We start from the raw sequence: 23920 nt of genomic DNA, 5'->3' as shown, positions 1-23920 counted from the left end.
CTGAACGACAGCTTAAGACAGAGGACCACACCCACGCAGACTTGGTGAAAGGTTCGTTAACTTGAAGACCCACTTAGTCATCGAAGGGTCTTCGCTCTTCACAGCTGCCGGTCACCCTCCGCAAAGGGGTGTGTGTGTCAGTGTTGAAAGCCACAGAGGCCCCAGAGAGCCACCCTGCTCAACCTCTCAGAAAGTTCTGGGCTTGATCTCGCAGACACAGATGACCGGAAGTGGAATCTGCCAGCTTGTTGCTTAGCAACGAATGAACCAGGGACGCTAAAGCTCCCAGCTCAAGAGAGAGAGAGGTGACTGAGCGGGCTGTCCTGCTGCGAACAACTCAGGTCTCCAGGTCCTAGGTCCAGCAGCAGCGATCCCGGCCAGCCCTGCGTGGCCCGCAGGTCCTTGCCGCCATGAGCAGCGAGCAGGTGAGAGCGGGGTCGCCAGGGTCGCGGGTCCCGGGGGCCAGGCGCACAGGAGCAGTGTGGACTGCGCCCTCGGGGAATCTGGACTCCAGTACCATCCCGGCGTTATGTGTTTCCCTCCTGCTCCCTTCCCAACCGCTGGACGTCGTCGTTGTAACAACGGGACACAACACTCTCGGAATGCGCCAGCTGTGGAAACTGGCTCTACAGCGACCCCAGCTGCTCTCCGGGAGTGTTTGGGTGGCAGGAGGCTGGGCGCAACGTCACTGTGGGCGTGGTCTCCCCTCCCTCTCCTCCCAGGAGACAGTGATTCGCTATTTGTCAAGCCTTCCCACCCTAAACTGACCTGAGGTCCACTATTTAGGCCAGGCTGGCCTTGAACTCGCTGCACTTCCTCGCTCCCGCCAGTGCTGAGATTTCAGGCCACCCGGGGTTCACACTTAGTCCTATGGTGTGTCATAAAAGATGCAATCTACAATAGTTACATTGTAAAAATAAAAACTCTTTCTTTGTTGAACTTGAGTAACTGTAGCATGAACAATGGTTTCAATAAACCATTAACCCAAATAAAAAGAAGTTGATTTTTCAATCTGATAATTGTACTCAGCTTTTTAAATTTTTCATCACTTCAGAGTGGGTTCTCTTATAAATTGAGTTTGTTGTCAAAGATGATTGATTTGGGGGATTGGAGAGATGGCTTGGTGCGTAAGAGGTTCATGGGAAGCCATGAAGACATAGAGTCAAATCCCCAGCGCCCACTTCAAGGCCCAGTGTGACTGAGCTTGCCTGTAACCCCAGCACTGTGAGGGGCAGACACAGCATTGCTGGGACTTCCTGTCCAACCGCTTAGTTTCTGGTTCAGTGAGAGACCTTGTCTCAAAGTAGTAAGTCAGTGAGTGATATACTGGCTTCTGTGCATGAACAGGGACACCCTTATACAAAACATGGACATATAACACACACACACACACACACACACACACACAGGCACACATACACACACAGAGGCACTCACACAGGCACACACACACACACACACACACACACACACACACACACACACACAAGGCACACACACACATGCACAGGCACACACACACGGGCACACTCTCATAGCCGGGGTGGTTTAAAGCCATATTGTGCTATTCAGGTTTTGTTGCCGTGACAAAATGGGGCAAGGCGACTCAGAGAGGAAATGCCTATTTGGGCTCATGGTTTTAGAGGTCACTGGGCTCTGGGTGTTTCTGGGCACCGCACTGAAGCCAAGGCAGGGAAGGCGTGGTAGAGTGAAGTTGCCTGCCTTCTAGCAGCCAGAAGGCAGAGAGCACTGGGGAAGAGGCTAGAGAAAGAACACATTGAAGGCATTCCCCCCAAGAGCCCCCATTCTTGAGCTAGGCTCTATTGTCAATAGCCCATTCCTATAAACTCACATTAATTTTTTAGTGAAAGCAGCATCTTCATGGTCTGATAACTTCCTGTGGCATCACCAACTGGTGCCACCCCTCAACACAAGAGCTCCTGGGAAAGATATGTCACATCTATACTATAACAGCTATAGTTACAGATTGTATAGGTTATAGATTATTAGCAGAAAATGCCAAGCCTGCTAACCAAGTAATAATTATCTAAATGCTGGAGAAAAATTTTAGTATTTTTTGAAATACACATAATAATTGGGAGCTAAGAAACAGGTGTTTTGTTTCATATATCAAAGTATAATTAACAACGAGCAGAAGAAGAACAAACAAGGAATCCCTAAAATTACAGATACATGTAACAGAAAGAAAAACCACCACCACAAAAAACACCCTAGCAATCACTAGACCTCACTGTGATTCTTAACAAAATCACAGTTTGTCGCCACCTACAACTGAGTAGCTCATTTGCTTAATGCCCAAGTAAGTCTTTGGCCGATTATGGAACCATAGCTAATACTGTCAAAATCTAAAATACGTCCTTCATTAAATGTACAGTGGGTTCCCTGGAAAATTATTCTCTTAATCCCTTTCACCTATTCAGTTCGAGCTAAGAAGAAGCCACTAAATAGTCATTAGAAGTCAAATTTGTTTCATCTTTACAAAATGATATTGGGACCCAAGACCCCTGGACACCCAAAGAACCCCAGAAGGGCCATGGCTCATTGAAGAAACCTTGGAATCACCAAGAATGGACATTATTAACCCACAGAGGATTCTTGCCACTTTCCATACACTGTTTTAAGCAGCAGAGGGCTCTCTCCTACTGTTTTGGCAATTTTAAAACTCATCTTGATCCTTTCTTCTATGCTAATGTAAGAGTACAGTTTTCCTTTTGAAAAGATGAAAGTTTTATACTTTAATCTAAAACAAATAGAATGGATTAAATTTTCGGAAATTCCATTTTAACGTGACATTTACTTATGTATTCATTCCATTTGAAGACGTGAGCAGGTGGCAGAATCCTATTTACCGAGGAGGTTTTAACATATTCATCTCATTAGTGGAAGGTTGAGAGGGACATGGCATTTTTCAGAGATAGCTGTCTGGGTGTTTCTCTTAAGTTCGGTATTTAAAGGGAAATATAAGTCCTTTGCAGTTTCTCATTTCATTTTTAATGCTAGGGGAAAACCTCAGACACTTAAAAGATTCAGTTGAAGAAGTTTCTGGAATTTAAAAGTTTCACTACTCAACGATGAGGAAGGTCCTCACAATTGGACTGTTGCTTGTAGGCAGGGAAGGCAAACTGCTGTAGCCCCCCAATGCTCAGCTCGTTAACGTTATAGCTGTTATCATTTGTTTGTCACGCTCAACTGCTTCTTCACTTAAAATCATCATGAATTATTATATTTTTCGAGATAAGGTTTTTTTTGTATAGTCCTGCCATTCCTGGAACTTGCTCTGTAGACCAGTCTGGCCCTGGCCTCACAAAGATAGACCTGTGTCTGCCTCCTGAGTGCTGGAGTTGAAGGTGCGCGCCACCACTGCCTGGCTAAAGAAATAATTTTATTTTTTTATCTGTATGAGAGTTTTGCCTGTACGTGTGTGCACCATGTGTGTGCTGTGTCCTCAAAGGTCAGAAGAGGGCATTAGAACCCCGGGGGATTAGAATCATAGACTGCTGTGAGCTGCCATGTGGCTGTTGGGAAGAAGCCCAGGCCCTCTGCAAAAGCAACAAGTGCTCCTAACCACTGAGCCCTCTCTCCAGCCTCTCCTAACCACTGAGCCCTCTCTCCAGCCCCTCCTAACCACTGAGCCCTCTCTCCAACCACTGAGCCCTCTCTGCTAACCACTGAGCCCTCTCTCCAGCCTCTCCTAACCACTGAGCCCTCTCTCCAGCCCCTCCTAACCACTGAGCCCTCTCTCCAGCCTCTCCTAACCACTGAGCCCTCTCTAACCACTGAGCCCTCTCTCCAGCCTCTCCTAACCACTGAGCCCTCTCTCCTAACCACTGAGCCCTCTCTCCTAACCACTGAACCACTGAGCCCTCTCTCCTAACCACTGAGCCCTCTCTCCGGCCTCTCCTAACCACTGAGCCCTCTCTCCTAACCACTGAGCCCTCTCTCCCTAACCACTGAGCCCTCTCCCCCTAACCACTGAGCCTCTCTCCCCCTAACCACTGAGCCCTCTCTCAACCACTGAGCCCTCTCCCAGCCTCTCCCTAACCACTGAGCCCTCTCTCCAGCCTCTCCCCTAACCACTGAGCCCTCTCCAGCCTCTCCCCAACCACTGAGCCCTCTCTCAGCCTCTCCTAACCACTGAGCCCTCTCAGCCTCTCCCTCCACTGAGCCCCTCTCCAGCCCCTCCCAACCACTGAGCCCTCTCTCCCAACCACTGAGCCCTCTCTCCCTAACCACTGAGCCCCTCTCCGGCCTCTCCCAACCACTGAGCCTCTCCCTAACCACTGAGCCCTCTCCCCAACCACTGAGCCCTCTCTCCGGCCTCTCCTAACCACTGAGCCCTCTCTCCTAACCACTGAGCCCTCTCTGCAGCCTCTCCTAACCACTGAGCCCTCTCTCCAGCCTCTCTTAACCACTGAGCCCTCTCTCCAGCCTCTCCTAACCACTGAGCCCTCTCTCCAGCCTCTCCTAACCACTGAGCCCTCTCTCCAGCCCCTCATCATATTGTCTATCATTAAAAAGAGACCAAGATTAAGTTTTCTGTGAGACTAGTGCTGTACTGACAACTTTATCAACCATAACTCAGACACATGACACTAATATTTAGACTAGCCTGTTAAAATTTATTTTTGAAACAAAGACTTACTATAGAGTTGAGACTAACCTTAAACTTATATAATCCTCCTGTCTCAGTTTTCCAAGTGCTGGGAGTATAGGCGTATGAGATCGTGTCCAACAAACACTATTGAATTTCGAGAGGTTACTGGAAATTTAGCGGAAAAAAATTGTCAATTTAACAGAAACCTTTGATGGCAGGGCTATGCTTGGGTTATATAACAGGTTTCACAAGATCCCTTCCAAGTGTTAAGTAGATAAAAACCAAGAAAGAACAATCTGAAGGATTAGACTGTTAAGCAATTTCATTGTGGACTATAAATTTATATTGAGTTCCTATGGAAAAACAGATGGTATGCTTTAAAAGATAATTAAAAAATAGTTGGAAAGAGAGCTTTTGCAGAGGTCGGGGATGGGAAGTGGTTCTGGGAGCACACAGAGTGTGAGGCAAGCTTTACTTTAGAGCTAATATAAAATGTGGCAGAGTGAATCACATTTAGCATTAGTAAGTAAACAGGCAGTGCACAGACATGGCTGAGGGGCCAGTGAACCCTGTGAGAGTCAAAGACACAACAGTTGTCCCAGGACCCGCATGCAAGGGACTGTTTAGCCCCACAGATCCCCAGTGCTTGGGCATAAATATCCCAGCTCCCTTTGTCCTGGCGCTCAGTATGTTGGGAGGCCTCGTATTGGTTGGTTCTGAGCAGAAGTTTGAGGGTTAGGTGCTCTGATGATGCTCACACACAGACTCCATCCTGTACCACAGAGTAGGAGAAACAGAGACTCAGCCGGAGCAAACAACACGGCCATCACAGAAACGACCGAAAACAGGAAGCCTCTACAGCAAGAAACTGTTATAAGCAGATGCACTTTCCTGCCCACAAATTATTTGGGGGCCAGTGCCTACCATGCACAAATAACCCGGATTCAAAAGCATTTTTAATGATATGTTTAATTAAAGCATCTAACATCTTCCCCCCAACCCAAATTTATTCCTGAGCACAAAAATGGAGGACAAAGGCTGACGTACAGAAGCCTGTTCTTCCCTTCCCGTGTGTGCTCCAGGGTACTGACTCATGTGCTCAGGCTTGGTGGCAAGTGCCTTAACTACAAGGCCATCTGTCCTGGTTAAGTGGCCTATTTTATTTTAACTAACTAGCTAGCTAGCTAAGTAAGTAAGTAAGTAACTCTGTAAACATGAGGCAAGTTAGAATTATCTGTAAAAAACAAAACAAAAACAAAATTGGAACAACCTGGGTGAGAAAGTGCATCTTACCTAGTTATGGCCTGTAGGCAAGTCTGTGGTGATTTCTCTTTGGTGATTGGTGTGGAAGGAGCTCACTGTCTCTGTGTCTCTGTGTCTCTGTGTCTCTGTGTCTGTCTGTCTGTCTCTCTCTCTCTCTTTCTCTCTCTCTATGAATTTTTTATCTTGCAACCTTGCTGAATAAACTAAATTAGTTTTAATAATTCCTTGGTGAATTATAAAATTTTCTCTATAAAGACCTACTATCAATAAATCATGTTTTAGGATATTTTGGATGATATGTGCTTGACTTTATAGTAAACAGTGTAAAATTTGGCTGGCTGAATTAAATTTATCAATAACAAATAAACATTTTTTCCTCCCTACACAGGATAAACCATCCACTAAAGAAAAATCTAAGACACCGGTGAGATTCCTACCACAGTTGGCTATGGTAATTTGTTAATATAGTATCCTTCTTTATTCTATTATGATAGTGTTGCTTACTGTTGTCTGATTTCAAATTCTGTGTTTTAGTTGATTCTATCCAGATGGAAAAATTCTGTGTGGTGCATGTCTAAGAAAAAACCTCTATCTTAATAAAGTCACCACGTTAATAACATCTACCATGGATGGTTGGTTTGAGGAATCTGAGGCAAAGAAATCCCAGATGATCTCCAGGAGAGATGTCAGTGTTGGCATCGGGAAACAAGAGCTTAGGTCACAGTGATATGTGTGGCACTGTGACCTTTGAGGGCATCATTTATTTCTTTGAACCTCCTTTGTGACATCAAAAGGAGATGGCTCTTCTACTGCCAGAGGCTGTACTACAAAAGAGTTTGTAGACTAGCTTTCGTTTTCATTATTTCTCTATAAGTTATCATTGTCTACGGAAAGGCAGCAGTAGGCATTGGTAGTGGACAAAGCAGTGGAAAAGTTAGGTTCTGCAGTAAGACTGTTTACCAATTATGTTGGATTTAGTGTCATCGAGTTATACTTTTTATGACTTCTAGGAGTTGAGTTTAAGTAGAGTTTCAGAACAGATAGTATTTTGAAACATATTTTCAAGTCTTAGAATGAAGTCTATGATGGGATCTGCATTGCTTCATACAGGGAAGAGTTCTAACTTTTTTCTGTTTTTTTGACATTTTTTTATTAGATATATTTCTTTACTTACATTTCAAATGTTATTCCCTTTCCTGGTTTCCTGTCCATAAGCCTTTCCCCCTCCCCCTCCCCCTCCCCCTCCCCCATGCAGGTGTTCCCCCAATCCACACCCCCTAGCGCCCCTCCAACATTCCCTTGCACTGGGGGTCCAACCTTGGCAGGACCAAGGACTTCCCCTTCCACTGAGGCCCCAATAAGGCTTTTTTTTTTTTTTAAATAAAGCATCAAAACCAAAACCAAAACCAAAAGTTAAATGAAAAAATTAAGGGAACAATCTCGAGCATTTCAAAGCACCTATGTTTTATTTTTTTAGTCTATTTGCAACGTTTAAGCCAGGTTTATTAGAAGCCTTATAAGTTAAACCATAACTTGTTTATATCTATCAAAGCCTTTATGTTTTCTAGTTTACAAATCAAAGTATTGAAATGAAGAAAAAACAGTTTCTCTTTAAAACTTAGCGAATTATGAAATTGAAAATGTTGCTGTTGGGGTGTTTGAGCTTTCAAATTTGTGTTCACTCACTGCACACATGTTTGGGGCTCAGGTGAATGATTCTTTCAAGTCAATGAACTATATGATTATTTAAAATGTGTTTTCTGGCTGATTGAAAACCTTACTGTATGCTCATAGTTGAGCATATCTTATGGGTTTTCTTTGATATTCTTGAGGACTTGTGATTTATGAGAAATCACACTTTTGGGATACTTTAAAATAATCAATGTCCTTGCTTGTACCTAAACATTAAGTTCATTCTTCTGTGAAAGCACAGTTTCCTCATGGACACTCAGGCTTCAGTCTTAGAGGTCTGACCCAACACAATTACTCTATGCCTTCATGAACTGTGATGGGAGTGGGGTAGCCCTCCTCCATCTTGTATGCTTCTGGGGACATGCGACCTTTGTGCTTATGGGTACAAGGATGAACTATGGAGGTCACTTTTCCAGCTCTTGACCATCTGCAATGTCTGTGCAGTACAGGTCATGTTGACCATCTGCTACGTTTATGCAGTACAGGTCAGAGGGCAACAAAATGGAGTCTTGGAAGTAAGATCGTCTGGATAATGTGGGTGAGGGCTTTGAAAACCAAAATGAAGGTTTGTTTCTCCTTTCCTGAGAGTTTATGTTTCTGAACAGTGCAGTTAGCAGGCTTTTAGGAAGATGAGGTGGTCCTCCTGTTACAGCACTGCCTGTTAACCAAGACCCGTATCTTCTGCTGCCTGCCTTGTTTAAAACTGCTACCAGCCTCGATCTACTACTGACCTTAGTCTCTTCACATGTACTGACTGTGTTTGCTGTTTCTAAAAACATGTATGGAATAGCATATGGTCAATAAGGCAACAGAACAACTGTCATCCAAACAGACATACCATTGAAAGAGAAAGAGCTAACTGTGCTTGGGCAAGAGCTGTAAACCGAGACTATGTTCTAAACATTGGGATTAAAGTCACCATACGAAGGACTGAAGTTACTTCTGATGTTAGCCAGAGCCAGAAGACAACATCTTCCACGCTATAAGAACACCCAGTTATGAAGCCGTAGCTCGCCTCCCCCTCGCTCTTTTTTCAGGTTCTCACACAAACACAACTTTGCAGAGTCACTACCTCATCTGGCACACCTCTCTCTCCTCACTCTGTTTGATTTTCTCCATTATATTATTACTTCTTGATATTATATGACACATCCATTCTGATATAGCTGTGTATACTTCTCTATGAATGTACTCACCATGAGGGCCAGGCAGTGTCCATAACTCCAAACTCACTGCCTTAAGTAATGCCAGCGTATGATAGCGGCTCAGGAGTTCCTTGTTTAAAAGGAATGACTTGCCTTTGGACGGAGTTAACCCAAGTTCCCTGACTGCCCACCCAATATCTTGTCTCAAGTTTGCTCCTCTCTTTTGGCCTACAATTCCTGATGCCCTTTCTGTCTTCAGTAAGTGCATTGCTAACCTTCTCTGTGGAGAACCAATTTGTTTCAAGGTTTGGCTGTCATCAGGTTTTCTTTTGAAAATTTCCTGGACTATTCTGGTTAGAAATGCATCATATTTTATATGCGAAACAGAAAACAGGTCATTCCTTATCTGTATAGAAGACATGACAGTGTCACAACATGTTGCAGTAAATAAGAAAAAAGGCACGGGTCTCGACTGGTTTCCGTGTGCACCAGCCGAGCGGTCTGCAAGTCACTCATTCTGTTTTCCTGGAGGGTTGCCACCATGCCAGGCATACACATCCCAATTCCGTGGAAGGCCTGGTACGTCCCACCACCCCACACTCTCATCACATGAAAGAACACACCACACAATAACCTCTGATCCAATTGATAAGATATAACTTGCCCATCTAGATGGCACAAAAGCCTGTACACACCCATCCCTTAAGAGTAGTCATAACAACCTGTTTCTATGTGCAGAGAAGACTCTTAACATCTGCTGCCATGTTCTCCCAGCTCCTCTTTCCCTACTCCAATCCCCTCTCTCCTGCTTCTCCCGCTCCTTCTAAAACCTCTGTTCCCACCCCCCTTCCTTCTCATCCAATGACAGGCCTCGTTTTATCTTGTCTGCCTTCACCTGCATAATGGCATCAACCTACAACAACAGTATTTGTCTCAAACATTTTAATATTAAATTATATTAAATATTAATTAAATAATTAAATGTTCTACTTTATATTAACTTTGTGGAATATGCCAAATATGATGTAGTCAATATAAAATATACTGTAATCAATTTGAAGAATTACACAGTGAGATAATATACATTTTCTTCAAAATCCAGCCCATATTTTATTTGTAGATATGTTTTAGTTCAGAGCAGCCATATTTCAAGTGATTCTTAGCCTTAGAGGACTAACGAGGCTACTTGGGCAGAATAGGGGTAGAGAACAGGCTAGACGATGGAGCAAGCACTCTCTGTAGGTCTGAAGGAGAGTGATCAAGAAACACACGGTTTCCACAAAGCTCAGCCTCGGATCTCAGTGGAGATGGTGTGGCTGAGGCGTGACAGATATGGAGGAGGCATTTGCTGCAGTGGTGTCACCTGCTAGGATGCTGAACTCCTGAAAGGAAATCTCTGTCTCTCCGGCACTTGGCACTTGGTGACACTCGGAGAAAGCCACCATGGAATGCTAGTGAAATGTGCTAGAGGATGCGCATCGGGCCAGCCACACACAGGTGGAGAGGGCGCGCCCCACCAGGTGCCCATTGCTGGCTGTCACACCAAGAGAGTATGAGACAAACCACTGGACAATATAAAATTTGTGTTGATGTTTTTTTTTTCTTTTTTCATGTATTTTATGCAGGACAAACCATCCAGCAAAGAAAAGGCCAAGACGCCGACAAGAGCTTTACCACAGTTAACTTTGGTAATTTATCTATATAATTTCTAAAATGTTGCCATTTGTAGGCTTAGATTTTTTTAAAATCTACTTTTAATATGAGTTCTCAAATGCTTCGACCCCCGCCCGCCTCCCCCCTCTAGCCCACTGTCCAAAGGTAGGGGAGAAAAGATGGTAAATAGGTCAAGGGGGTGTGGACCTGTTTAGAAGTAGTTCTTTGGGGCGTTCCATCTCCACTGGTCAGGATACCAGCAGTCTAGTTCAGAAGTGTCAGGATAGCAAACTCTTTACTGAGGATGCAGGAGATGGGACACTAAGTCCCAGCAGGATAGGCAGAGGAATCCCAGCCTTGTAGTGCAAGTGGGGCAACTACAAACCACAGGAATGCGATGCTCATTTCAGAAAGCTATGGGGTTTTTAAAGCTTTCATAAACAATTTCAATGAGATTTGTCTAGCTTCGATTAGATATTACACAATGTATGCAAGTATTGAAACACCGTGTGGTGCCCCATTGATATGTATTGATATGTAGAATGTCCTGCTGTTATTCATCAGCTAAAAAACAAGTTGAAGGAAATCCTGTAGACAGTGGCTGACACTGGAATGAGCAGACAGTGTGGAAGAGAGACTCCAGAATGCTAGACACTCAAGTGCCATCGGGGCTTTTGTGACTATTTCCTGACAATGTCCAGGCAAAGGAAAACCCGATGGTCGTCTATCTTCCCAGAGGTCCTGATGTGCTTGGGAAAATGTTTGAGCTGCCCATAGAAATACTCATGCATTAAATGAAGCATTTTCTGTATTAACTAACACTACTTAAATTTTCTATTTTAGACAGGGGTCAAGCCCCAGTGGCAGCAGACTGCTCCATCATTCCATTTAAATGTCAAACAGGAAAACCCGATAGAACCCTATAATGTTAAAAATGAGCAGTCATATGGTAAGAAACTTGTTTTTCCTAAAAACATGGATAGTTAATGAAGCTATAAAATTATAAAAAAATCTAAGCAGTACACATCATATAGAAAAATTTCTTCTACACATTTACTACCATAAAGCAATTGTTTCCAGTTCCTAGTTAGTTAAGGCTATTGTCAAGGCTTTTTGTGAAAAAAGCATTTTTTATTCTAGTTTACTCTCTCATCATTTCACATGTGTAAACACATACACAGACACACACAGACACACACAGAAACACGCACACACATCCTCCTCCTCCTCCCCCTCCTCCTCCTTCCCTTCCCCCTCCTCCTCACATTCTCTTCCATTCTCTTTTCTTATCCCTTTTCCTCTCACAGGTCCCCAATCCCTTCCCTCTAGCAAGTCACTTCTGTATTTCCATGCATGAACATGGGAAAGGCAACTTGTGGCTACCACTGAGGCTACATCCCTTCTCTGCCTTAGAGAGCAACGCTTGACAGCCTGAGGTTCCTCAGGGAGGGATGGGACCTTATGAGGCCACCCCTCTTCACGAAGTTGATGGGCCTTCTGTGCCAACCCCACCCCCCCCCCTTTTTTTTTTTTTTTTTTTTTTACGAATGTCCTAAGTTGTGGATATTATTTCCAAATTAGTCATCTAAAAATAATTTTATGCTAGGGCCCAATAACTCAGTCAGTAGACATGAGGACTATGGTTCTGAGTTTCCTCTCCACATCCAGGCAAGAAGCCAGCTGTGGCTGTATGCCTTACAGACCCAGTGCTGAGATGAGATGAGACAGGAGGATTCTGGAGGCTGGCTAGCTAGCCATCCAGCCTGACCCCATGAGCTCCAGGTGACAAAGATCAGCTTCTGCACACGTGTGCACACAGAGAAGCATATCTACATCTTTAAAAATTCTAATGTATAAGCACTTATTAGATTGATTACATTTAACATTCACATGCTTTTGAAACTAGGGATCTTTTCGATTTTTCTTGAACAGTGTAACTTTGTTTTTATCATATCTAAATTTTAATCCCTTTAAGAGACTCTAATACAAATATAATTGAAAATATTTATTATATTAAAAGCAACACACAATTCAACAATATTCTTAAAATAATTAGAAGATTCTCTCCTGGTGACTAAAGTAGGCATAATAATATTTTTGTAGTAAAACAATACGCATTAGAATTTTTTGAGCTGAGAGTATGGAACATTTTTCTAGACGGCGCTGCAGTGCCTTATTCTAAGGATTTACATGTCTTAGCTTATCTTCTACATTAACAACTGTTGCTTTTTAAATTTAAGCTGAATACATGGAGCACTTTGGAAAAAAAGGCAAATTACTGGACCAAATTGATGATGCCCGTTCTGCACCATCAACTTCCAGATCAAAGGTCAAATCTCCACATAAGGAGAGAGAGAATTTCAGAAGCACCCTCGTCAACGTCATTATGTGAGTGCTACAAGCTAACCAGCATGTTAGCCCAGTAAGTCCCTGGCCAGTAACAACTGAAGATATAATCACCCTGTACATTTCCAGGGGGTGCCTCCAAGACGCTGCAGTGAAGCTGGTGTAGGAATAGAGGATTGAAGAGTTTGGGTTCACCCCGGTTAAGTATGTCCCACTTCTAAGTAGCATCACTTGTAAAGGTGCCTGTGCTAGAATTCGACGTCAACCAAGTGAACAAAGACTACCTGGGAGTTCTAGTTGTCATCATGGTGGCTGGTAGAGGATGTGGTTGCCTCCCATGTTGTCTGTCCAGGTGGTATGATGACTTTTGTGATGTTGAGGGTCTCCTTGTGTGGAACAGGACTTAGGGTAGAAGAGTAAGCAGGTGAACATGCCTGGCCTTCTTGCGCCTCAGTTTCAGATTCCATGCAGAGGGGTAGAGGTTTTGATGATCCCCTTTGCCCTGATTCCACACAGCTTTGGGTAGGTTGTTTGGTGCCCTCTCTTGCTTCATTCTGACTCTCAGGGTGCTAACAACTACTGCTGTGGAACACATAGGATTTCATGACCCATTGTGGTAAGTACCTCAGCCAAATAACCCTATGAAAATATGGGGTTCAGAGCTAAACAAAGAATTCTCAGCTGAGGAATATCAAATGGCTGAGAAACACCTAAAGAAATGTTTAACATCCTTAGTCATCAGGGAAATGCAAATCAAAACAACCCTGAGATTCCACCTCATACCAGTCAGTATGGCTAAGATAAAAAACTCAGGTGACAACAGATGCTGGCAAGGATGTGGACAAAGAGGAACACTCCTCCATTGCTGGTGGGCTTGCAAGCTGGTACAACCACTCTGGAAATCAGCCTGGTGGTTCCTCAGAAAATTGGACATAGTATTACCTGAGGGTCCAGCTATACCACTCCTGGGCATATACCCAAAAGATGCTCTAACATACATCAAAAACACATGGTCCACTATGTCCATAGCAGCCTTATTTATAATAGCCAGAAGCTGGAAAGAACCCAGATGTCCTTCAATGGAGGAATGGATACAGAAAATGTGGTACATTTACACATGGAGTACCACTTAGCTATTAAAAACAATGACTTCATGAAATTCCTAGGCAAATGGCTGGAACTAGAGAATATCATCCTGAGTGAGGTAACCCAGGCACAAAACAACACATATATGATATGTACTCACTGATAAGTGTATATTAGGCCAAAAGCTTGGAATACCCAAGATACAATTTACAGATCACATGAAGCTCAAGAAGAAAGAAGACAAAAAGTGTGGATGCTTCAGTCCTTAGAAGGCAGAACAAAATACTCACAGGAGGAAATATGGAGATAAAATGTGGAGCAGAGACTGAAGGAAAGGCCATCCCGAGGCTGCCCCACCTGAGGATCCCTCTTATATACAGTCACCAAACCCAGACACTATTGAGAATGCCAAGAAGTGCATGCTGACAGGAGCCGGATATAGCTGTAGCTGAGAGGCTGTGCCAGAGCCTGACAAATACAGAGGCGGATGCTCACAGCCAACCATTGGACTGAGAACAGGGTCCCCAATGGAGGAGTTAGAGAAAGGACTGAAGAAGCTGAAGGGGTTTGCAACCCCATAAGAAACAACCAGACACCCCAGAGCTCGGGACTAAGCCACCAACAAAAGAGTACACATGGAGTGACTGTTGGTTTTATCCCCATATGTAACAGAGGATGGCCTTTTTGGGCCTCAATGGGAGGAGGACCCTTGGTTCTGTGAAGCTTGATGCCTCAGTGTAGGAGAATGCTTAGGCAAGGAAGAGGGAGTGAGTGTGTGTGTGGGTGGAGGAGCACCCTCATAGAAGCAGGGGGAGGAGGGATGGGATAGGGGGTTGCAGGAGGGGAAACCAGGAAAGGGGATAACATTTGAAATGTAAATAAAGAAAATATCCGATAAAAGAAAAAGAAGAATGCAGTTAATAATTATTCTCTTCTAGTACAGTGGCAGCAGTAGGCTCTCCTCTAAGATCCATGACCTCACTAGCCCTGGGTAGTTGAAGAGGTTTCCAGTACCAGACATGATTTTCCTATTGTTGAGCTCTGTAAATCCATTTAGGCATCTGTATGTCACCACCAGCATGCAAGTGCCACTAGTTCACCTTTAGGGACATCTTGACATGCTGGTTAGTGTTGTGGTTCAAAGGCGTCACAACTGGGCGGGGGTACTGATTCCTTCCCTCCCTCGACAGTTTCTGATTCTATGAAGGCTGGCCCTTAGGGAGGAGGCTTTCAGGTTAGTTCCAGCTGCAATCTTCTGAGTCCTGTGTCTGACATGGTGTTTTCAGCATTAGGGACTTTCCTTTCTCTCTGAGAGGCAACCGAGGACAGCATCCATAGTCTATGTTGCTTTGGAGTCTCTGGGACTCCCCTGAGCGACAACTTAAAAGGTTTCTCCTGCCTGGTACTGGTGTTTTTGTTAGATACTCTATGGCTCTTTTGGGGAGCATTTTCAGCCCAAGTGGCATTACTTTAAGATATATAGGTAATTTTGGACAAATATAAAAGAATGATTGCTTAAGGCTCTTTCAAATACTCTTAGTGTTGTTTATTCCTTCATCCCCTTTGTGCTGACCTGCTTTCTTCCTCCCCAGTTAAAAGCTCCTCCCATTTTCCACCTCTCCCTTTATCACACTTGTATCCTGCTATTTCCCTCTCTAGGGCTTCTTCTCCCAATGGTCCTTTTTTACTCAACCTGGTTTCTCCAGGTTACATATTCATAGCTGAAGATCTGGCTCTGGGCACCTCAGATGTTGGAGGACAAGTGGTTTGTCTTTCTGGGTCTGGGTTACTTCAGTCAATATAACGGTGATTATCAAAGCTTGGATGGAATTTAGGTAGACATGGGTTCACGAAAGGACACAATATTGATCTAGTCGTATTTTGTATTTTTCCTGGTGTCATGCTTGGAACAGTTTTGCCTTTGGGGTATGTTTCGCTCCCACACAGCTGTCTAATTTTCTGTGTAATTAGCTATCAAGATAACCTCCTTTTCTGCTGCCTTTGGTACCAGTTGACTTTTGGGTGAGGGCCTTTTTGGAGGTGTCAGATCAGTTGCTCACCGTCCTGTCATAGGTGGACAGCATTTTAAACTGCCTGCTTTCAGTGACCCATTTCCTCAGTGACTGGCTTTTCTTCCTGTCTCCTCATAATCATGGGTTAAAATAACTTCGCTCCTGCCTTGGCACTTGAAAAAGAAGGGATTGCTACTGCTATTTTGAACCAAAAGTGTCTTATAAACAGGACAATATCAATATAGTTACTTTTCACTTTTGAGAAATATTTTTTCTTTTCTTCTTTTTTTTTTTTTGGTATACAATAGAGTTTATTTATGGGGCATGGGAAGGGAAGTCGAGAAGGGAGTAAAGGGAGAGAGAGAGAGAGAGAGAGAGAGAGAGAGAGAGAGAGAGAGAGAGAGAGAAGAGGCAGAGAGTTATCCTATTTTTCTTTAACTAAAAAACGTATCTCCTACTAGGACTGTTTTCGTTCTGAGTGGGATGCCATTCTTCTGGAAAGAGCATAGCTGCTAAGACTCACACAATGACGCACAGATCCCCCTTTCCACTTGATTAGCTGTGTGACCGAAGCGGGGATCTTTCTTCTCTTTGACATTTAATTTCTTTTGTGAAGTGGGGATACTTATGACTTTCAACAGTACATGTGAGGCTTAGAAATAATACTTGCAAAACCATTAAGGGCTTGATTGGCGACGAATGGCTCTTCTAGTTTCTGGTGAGCAGAATGTAGCCCTAGAATCATGGGTCTGTAGAGCTGAAAGGATGTTTGACACCCACTCAGAGAGTCAATAGTGACTTCTACAAGCCTAATGGCCTTCTTTCCTTCCCACCTTAGTGACTGTGCCCTTCTAGGCATTGTTCACACAAAGGATGAAAGGCCGACACCCATGATGTAGGAAGGCTGGCAGGATGAGGTTTCTGCATTAAAACCAACCACAAGTGCCACTTACTGAAGTCATGCATTTCTAGTGGCGCAATGTGAGCCCAGACTTGATGATCTGAAAACACAGTATTATTTTATTAGTTCCTTTCTGGGCAAGCAACGGCATAATGAGATTACATTTGCGGTTAGAATAATCAATGCTTGTCCTCTTATCTTCTTAATGTTTTTTGAGGATCCCCCACTACTTTCGTATTCATAGACTGCTGTTTGGTAAAGATTTATTGATTACCTATCATCTATTAAATTAAATGGGTTTTTCTTACATACTTTCAAACCACAATATTCACTGAATGTTGGATTCTTGGAATTAGAAAAGACAAGTTAAAAGATATATCCTGGGCGCCTACTTTAGCATGGTTTCATGGAAACACACTCAATAAATGGTCAGCATCTGCTACTCAGTAAGGGGACAGGTGTCTCTTATTCAGTGCCACTGACTTACATCAACAGATGACACTGGGCTCTGGACCACAATGCAAAGTTAGAGCTGGCCCAGCACAACCTGCTATTTGTGCTGGAGCTGTAAACTATTCCTTTCTGCACAGCAGAGCCCCAGAAAAAGTCAATGTGGGTCATGTCTGGCATAGCTTTTGAACCGAATTCCACTCATCACAGGAGTTTTATGGACATATACTTAGAAAAGGCAAAGGAACAAATGAGTTTCTATGTTGCTTGGTGTCAATGTGTATGTCCCTAGAGATCTGAGACAAGGTCTTCAGAGAATGTCACTGTGTTTTCTGCAAAACAGCACTTGAACTTTCTATCATTTTATTTTAATCAGATAAATAAACAACATATTTTAGGGATAATGCAAGAATATTTCTTGCAAGTTCAAAGGAGAGAGAAGTCAGTTTTGTAGTAGCGAAAGCAAATGAGCAAAGGCCACTGCCGGGGATGCTTCCCACGAAGCAGGTCTTGGAGAGCACTTCTAATTGTCCCCACACACGTGGAGAGAAACGGGCACCAAGAACTATGTTCAGCCATTCACTGTTCGGGTGACTTAGTAGAGAACGGTCCTCATGTCTTACATCCATGTTTTGTGTTTGAGCTGTTTTTGCATATTTCTAACTCAACCTTGTTTATCACTGTCTTAGGCAGCAAGATTCGAGTTTAGAGGCCGATGACACTGATGAGAACGGCATTCCAAAAGCGACCACTTCTGCAATAGAGAAAGACATCTTGGTAACAACTCACTTCTGTCAGGAGAACTGTAACTAGAGGGTAGACCCCAGAATACTGCATGTCCTTGAGATTATTCTGTCCTTCCTTTGTATCTTTGTGTATGCAGGAATGAACAGAGTACTGTGTCAGATTGTTCTATTATATTAATTATGAAAGCATTCTCTTTCTTGCCATCTAAGATCAGAGTTAAACAATTCCAAATCCGCCTGATCCCATCTTAAAGCTGTCTCAATCATATATATTTTTATCCAGTGTTATTCTCTTAGGACCATTTTTCTGAGTTATGATAATATATATTTAAAAAAGCACATTCACTTATTTTAGAAGCAATACTCCAGGTATTTCAAATGCATAAACATTTTTTAAATGTAAGCATTAAAAATTATAATATTGTGGGCTAGAGAGATGGTTTAGAGGTTAAGAGATGACTCTTTTAGAGGACCGGGGTGTAATCCCAAGCACTCACATGGCAGTTTATAGCCATCTGGAACTCCAGGGAGTCCAACACACTTTTCCAGATTCTGTGGACAACATGCATGCATGCAGTGAACAGACATACATGCAGACAAAACACCTATACACATACAGAAAATAAAAGCATTGTGAATTTGAAAATATTTTGAAGTTTAATTTTCGCCCTGAGTGCTGTGTAAATAATTATGAAGAATGGAGAATTATCAGATTTTAAATCAAGTATGAGCATGTATAAAGGATAGAAATGGGGCTGTCTTAATCAGTGTTTTACTTCTGTGAAGAGACACCAGGACGAAGGCAACTCTTACAAAGGAAGGCATTTAATTGGGGGGCTGGCTAACTGTTTCAGACATTTAGTCCATTAGCATCAGGGCAGGGAAAAAGGCAGCACGCCAGCAGGCATGGTGCTAGAGAAGTAGCTGAGAGCTGCATACATCTGATATGTAAGCAGGCAGGCAGGCAGAGAGGGGATGGAAGGTAGAGAGGGGCACAGAGAGACAGAGAGACAGAGAGACACAGACAGAGAGATAGAGAGGGTCTGGCATGGCTTTAGAAACCTCAAAGCTCACTTCTAGTGGCACACCCGCTCCAGCAAGGCCTCATCTCTTCATTAACCCTTCCAAACAGTTCACCAACTGGGGACTAAACGCTCACACATGTATGAGCCTATGCCATTCCCATTCAAACCAGCATAATTCAGTTCTTTTTTTTTTCTTTCTTTCTTTCTTTTTTTTTTTCGGAGCTGGGGACCGAACCCAGGGCCTTGCGCTTGCTAGGCAAGCGCTCTACCACTGAGCTAAATCCCCAACCCCATAATTCAGTTCTGTTGCATGCTTCTAGAGTTAGTGTAAAAAAGAAAAAAAAGCCACTGACTTGAATGCAGCTTTTAAGATTGACCTCTGATTATCAAAACTGAAAGAGCAGACCTAATAATACGTTCCAAAATTTTACCAACACCAACTTGCAATTCAGCATGCACTCTATTCCGTATCTCATCTATTTGATGATGTAACTTAGATGCTCGTGGTATAGTTGTGAACTAAGAAAGAAATGCTTTTGCTTCCAGGAAACAGCATTTTAAAAAATTAAGTGGTCTTAAACAATGCTTACATGAATTTCACAAAAGCGCTTTGTATCATTTATAAATACTTTGCTCTCCTCAGACTTGCACTTCCCCTGTGGTTTTGCGTTCTGACCCCACACTTCCTTACTGCACCTCTGCCTTCCCATTTACCACAGAGATATTACTACTACATCCATCATGGAATCGATACTGATAACGTGGCCCCGATGGAGGACTCCTGGCTGGAGCATGTGTTGCAGTTGGTTCCACAGCATCTGAAAGTCCTGACGAACAGCATCACGGTCTTGTCGGATGAGATGAGAGAGGATTATCTTCTTAGTGTGAAGAAGTCCATAGGTAAAATGCTCTGCTTTCTAGTTTGAGTGTGTGTTGCCTTAAAGGCAAGCTCTGAGTTGAACGTTAACACCTGATTTTGTCACATTCCCTTGATTATGCCGATTATGCGCTTTCTCGCCTCATTGCTGCATTACTTAAAATCTCAGCCGACTTTAATTAATTAGGTATACATTATTTTTTAAATCAACTTTGCTGATTTTAAAGATATTGTCCCTCATTAAAGGACAACACCAAGGAAAGTAATAACACATTACTTTATCCCCTCATTATCTTTAGCCCCTCATGATATTTATTGCGCTTCAGTCAAGCGAAAGCATTAGGCATCTAAGTGGGAAGTCCTCTTTTCCTTCAAGATTGTCCTTTGTTTACAATTTTCTTAGTATAGGTGGGAGACACAAGATGTGCCCATATGTGTGCTTTTGTCTGTGTGTTTGTACGCATATGTATATGTGTACGGTGCATGCATGTGTGTGAGCATGTGCACACAGTGTGTGTGTGTGTGTGTGTAGGTGAATAATTACCAAAAATTTTAACCATTACCAACTATCATTAACATTACGCATAAGAAATTCAAATATGGTTGGTGACATTTTTGCTACAGACCAAAAGGTGGCCAACTATGGGTCAGAAACCATTCCTGCCCACTGTCTAGTCTGTAATTGAGGTTTCAATAGTGCATAGGTATTCTAATATATATTTAAACTTTGCTTCTTTTTTTTTTAATTTTTTGTTTGTATATGAGTACAGCTCTCTTCAGACACACCAGAAGAGTGCATCAGACCCCATTACAAATAGTCACGAGCCACCATGTGGTTGCTGGGAATTGAACTCGGGACCTCTGGAAGAGCAGTCAGTGCTCTTAACTGCTCAGCCATCTCTCCAGCCCCTCTATTATATTTTTTTGTGTATGGCTGCTTTTGAGTTATAACATCCGAGCAGAGGAGCTGAACAGAGACCTTGTTACTCCCAAGGCAGAATTAGTTACTATACGGCCTTTGTGTAAGAGATTTGTTGAACCATGGTATGGACTTAACAGATTGATCTCTAAGTGTGAGTAGGTAATGAGAACATTTATTTATTTATTTATTTACATCCCAAACACTGCTTCCCCCCCCACACACCAGGTCCTTCCTCCTCAGATTTCCTCCTCCATCCCCTCCCCTTCTCCTGTGAGAGGGTACCCCCTGGCATATCTCTGTTTATGCCAGATTAGGCACATTAACATCCACTGAGGCCTACAAGGCAGCTATGGAGACCGAGACCAGGTGCACGTCCACTACATATGTGATAAGGCCTCATTCCAAACACATGTCTGCTTTTTGGTTGGTGACTCAGTCTCTGAGAACTCCCAAGGGTCCAGGTTAGTTGATTCTGTTGGCCTTCCTGTTGGGTTCCCTTCCCCCTAAGGGCCTTCAATCATTCCCCCCAACTCATGACTTCTGCAGGTGTATGTGCAGACCAGAAGCAAGAATAATTTTTTAAAATAGTGATGATTTCTGGCCCAATCTAGACTAAAGTCCCTGAAGCCAAAACCTTAGAATATGCACTTTTAAGAAATGTTTTCCAGTCGTTTGTGATAATAGAACATACACAATGTGCTCCCCCAAAGGCTGGTAGAATCAGAGTGTATTGAGTGATTTAGCCTTCCAGAGAACAGATATTTAAAGTCTGAAAGAGAACACCAAGTGCAGAGAGGAGGAGACCAAAGGAAGAGAAGGCCACCATGACTCAGGGTTATACTCTAGAATCTTCTGAACTGTCTCTGCAGTGTGTCACTAAGTATCTAGGGAGTATTCGAGGCTTGCCTTAACTTACTAGCTTAGGGTGGTTTTGAACTTTTGATCCTCTGGCCTCTGCCTACCTAGTTGTTGGAATCCAAGTGTATAGCATTCGCAGCCCCTGAATGGAGTCCTGAAGCTTGAGAAATGTCTACTAGCTAATATGTTTCATCCAGGCAATGGCATAAGCAACAACAGATGGGTTTCAAAGGCTGTTCTAGATCTGTGAGCTACTATGATGGCCAAAGTCTAAGGTGCACTTGGGAAAAGGGACAGTGTCTGAGAAGGGCTTGAATGCCTCTCTTTAAAGCATTGAAGGTAAAAGGACAGTCTGAGGAATTTTAAGCAGCGGGTAGCAGCACATTTTTGCATTGTAGAAAGGGCATCTTGAAAGACAGGAAGGAAAATGGAGCCAATCGTGATTGAAGACACAGTCGACAGGAGCAGAGGGAGCTTGCTGTGCTGATTTTATAATGTCTGTGTGATACTCTTACCCAATTTCAGATGCAACACAGTAATGTGTGCTTTTCCAATGAAAGAAATTCTCGTCTTTTCGCTGACCTACAATTCAACAAGAGTGCTTTTGATGGAATAACTATAAAGGAAAATGTAATATTAAAGTCAGTTATCATTCCCAAATGAAGCAATAGGAACACATTGTTAAGAAAGAGAACACAGGCACAGACTTGATATTTTTTTCTCACAAAATTTTCCTCATAAACGCACAAATTTCTCTTTATTGCAAAACTAACACAGTTTAAGTGATTAATTTTAATAGAATTATTTTTCTCAGAAATGTGCTGTAATTAATCTAAGGTTATTTATCCAAACTTTTCAATTTTTTTTCTTAGTTGATTTTGTTTTAAAAGATCCCAGAGAAAAAGAGGATGATACTAAGATAACTGAACTCCCTCCACACCGCGCTGAGTAAGTGGGCGTATTTCCTAATAAATTCACTCTGTGTGACCGACAATGGACAACTACTGCCAAATGTAAAAGAGTTCCCCTCCTGTTTGTATTTTCTCATATATGCATAGAGATTTCTCGTATATGTGTTTTGATTTATATATGTTTTATATTATATATAGTTATCCATTATCATCATGGTAGGAAGCATGGCAGTGTCCAGGTAGGTATGGTGCAGGAAGAGCTGAGAGTTCTACATCTTCACCCAAAGCAAGTTAGGAGCAGGCTGTTTTCCAGGCGGCTAGGGGGAGGGTCTCAAAGCCCACGCCCACAATGACACACTTATTCCAACAAGGCCATCCCTCCTAATAGTGCCATTCCCTGGGCCAAGCATGCTCAAACCACCACACTCATCACGGGCCTTACTTTCCCCATCTTTTTAGTATAGTTTAAGGTGAGCCTGCCTTCCTAGAGGAAATACCACTTTTTTGTGCAGTATTTCTTTGACTTAGTGATTGACTGTCCAGGTGTGGCTCCGTCTGAACTCCTTGGTAAACCCAGTCACCTATGTTGATGTCAGATTAAGGACATAAAAGCATGTCTCCTTGGTGTCATTTAATCCAGAGGGAGCCCAGATCTGAATTCTCTTTCACAGTCTTCCTGTTTTCTTTTGTTCTGTCTTTCTGCTATGAGTGTGAACTGGTACCTGTCTGAATATTGTCTTCTGATTCTGAGTGTCCCTGTCTCTTTTTCTCTCTGTATGTCCCTGTGAGCTTGTCCCTAAGAAAGGGTTTCCTGAATGTTGTCTTGTGAGTCTCTCTCCTCTCCCTCCTTCAGCTTCTCTCCCCCCCCCCCCCCCCACTCTCTCTCTCTCTCTCTCTCTCTCTCTCTCTCTCTCTCTCTCTCCCCCCCCTCATTTGTGTGTGTCTCAAATAAAGGGCTTCCCCCCTCTTTTTTATTAAACAACACAGAAGAAACCATCTCATGGGGAAAGAATGAGGGTATTTACAGGAATCTTTGTAAGTCCCCCTTTTCTCCTATTTGTATTAAATTGTTATCATAGTGCATATACAAACATGGGCATTGCTCCTGTGAAGAGTATATAATTTAAGATTACAGTTATGCATTAATTTAGATTGTAAAAGTGAATTACATAAGAAATCTAAGGCAAGTAAGGTTGGTTGTTCTCTTAAAGGCAGATTAAATAAAGAGATTAAGCACACAGTAGGATAGCAGTCTTAAATTTAAGTGACCTCAAGGTGCATTATTATTTCTGACTGTGAGGTCCGGCAAATGTTCCATTCTCTTTGAATGTCAGAGTTTTTGTTTTGTTTTGTTGTTGTGTCTTAATCAAAATGTGTTGTCACACAACCGAATCAACCCATTTATGTTGTTGTAGCTT

General features: G+C 42.9%; 1 protein-coding gene across 1 annotated transcript in view; it reads left to right on the top strand.

Annotated features, from left to right (window-relative positions):
* Positions 1-301: 301 nt before the first annotated feature.
* Dnah7 (dynein axonemal heavy chain 7) overlaps positions 302-23920 on the top strand; it is a 275064-nt gene continuing 251445 nt past the window's right edge. Inside the window, exons 1-6 of the mRNA XM_032901100.1 lie at positions 302-656; positions 11212-11317; positions 12609-12756; positions 17853-17940; positions 19654-19834; positions 22464-22539. Coding sequence (XP_032756991.1) covers positions 411-656; positions 11212-11317; positions 12609-12756; positions 17853-17940; positions 19654-19834; positions 22464-22539 — 845 coding nt within the window. The 5' untranslated portion in view covers positions 302-410. The remainder of the gene's footprint in view (positions 657-11211; positions 11318-12608; positions 12757-17852; positions 17941-19653; positions 19835-22463; positions 22540-23920) is intronic.

This window comes from Rattus rattus, chromosome 4 (genome assembly GCF_011064425.1).
Source record: "Rattus rattus isolate New Zealand chromosome 4, Rrattus_CSIRO_v1, whole genome shotgun sequence".
Classification (NCBI taxonomy): domain Eukaryota; kingdom Metazoa; phylum Chordata; class Mammalia; order Rodentia; family Muridae; genus Rattus; species Rattus rattus.
The sequence above is the reverse complement of the archived record's forward strand: the minus strand, read 5'-3'. Positions and strand labels throughout refer to the sequence as shown.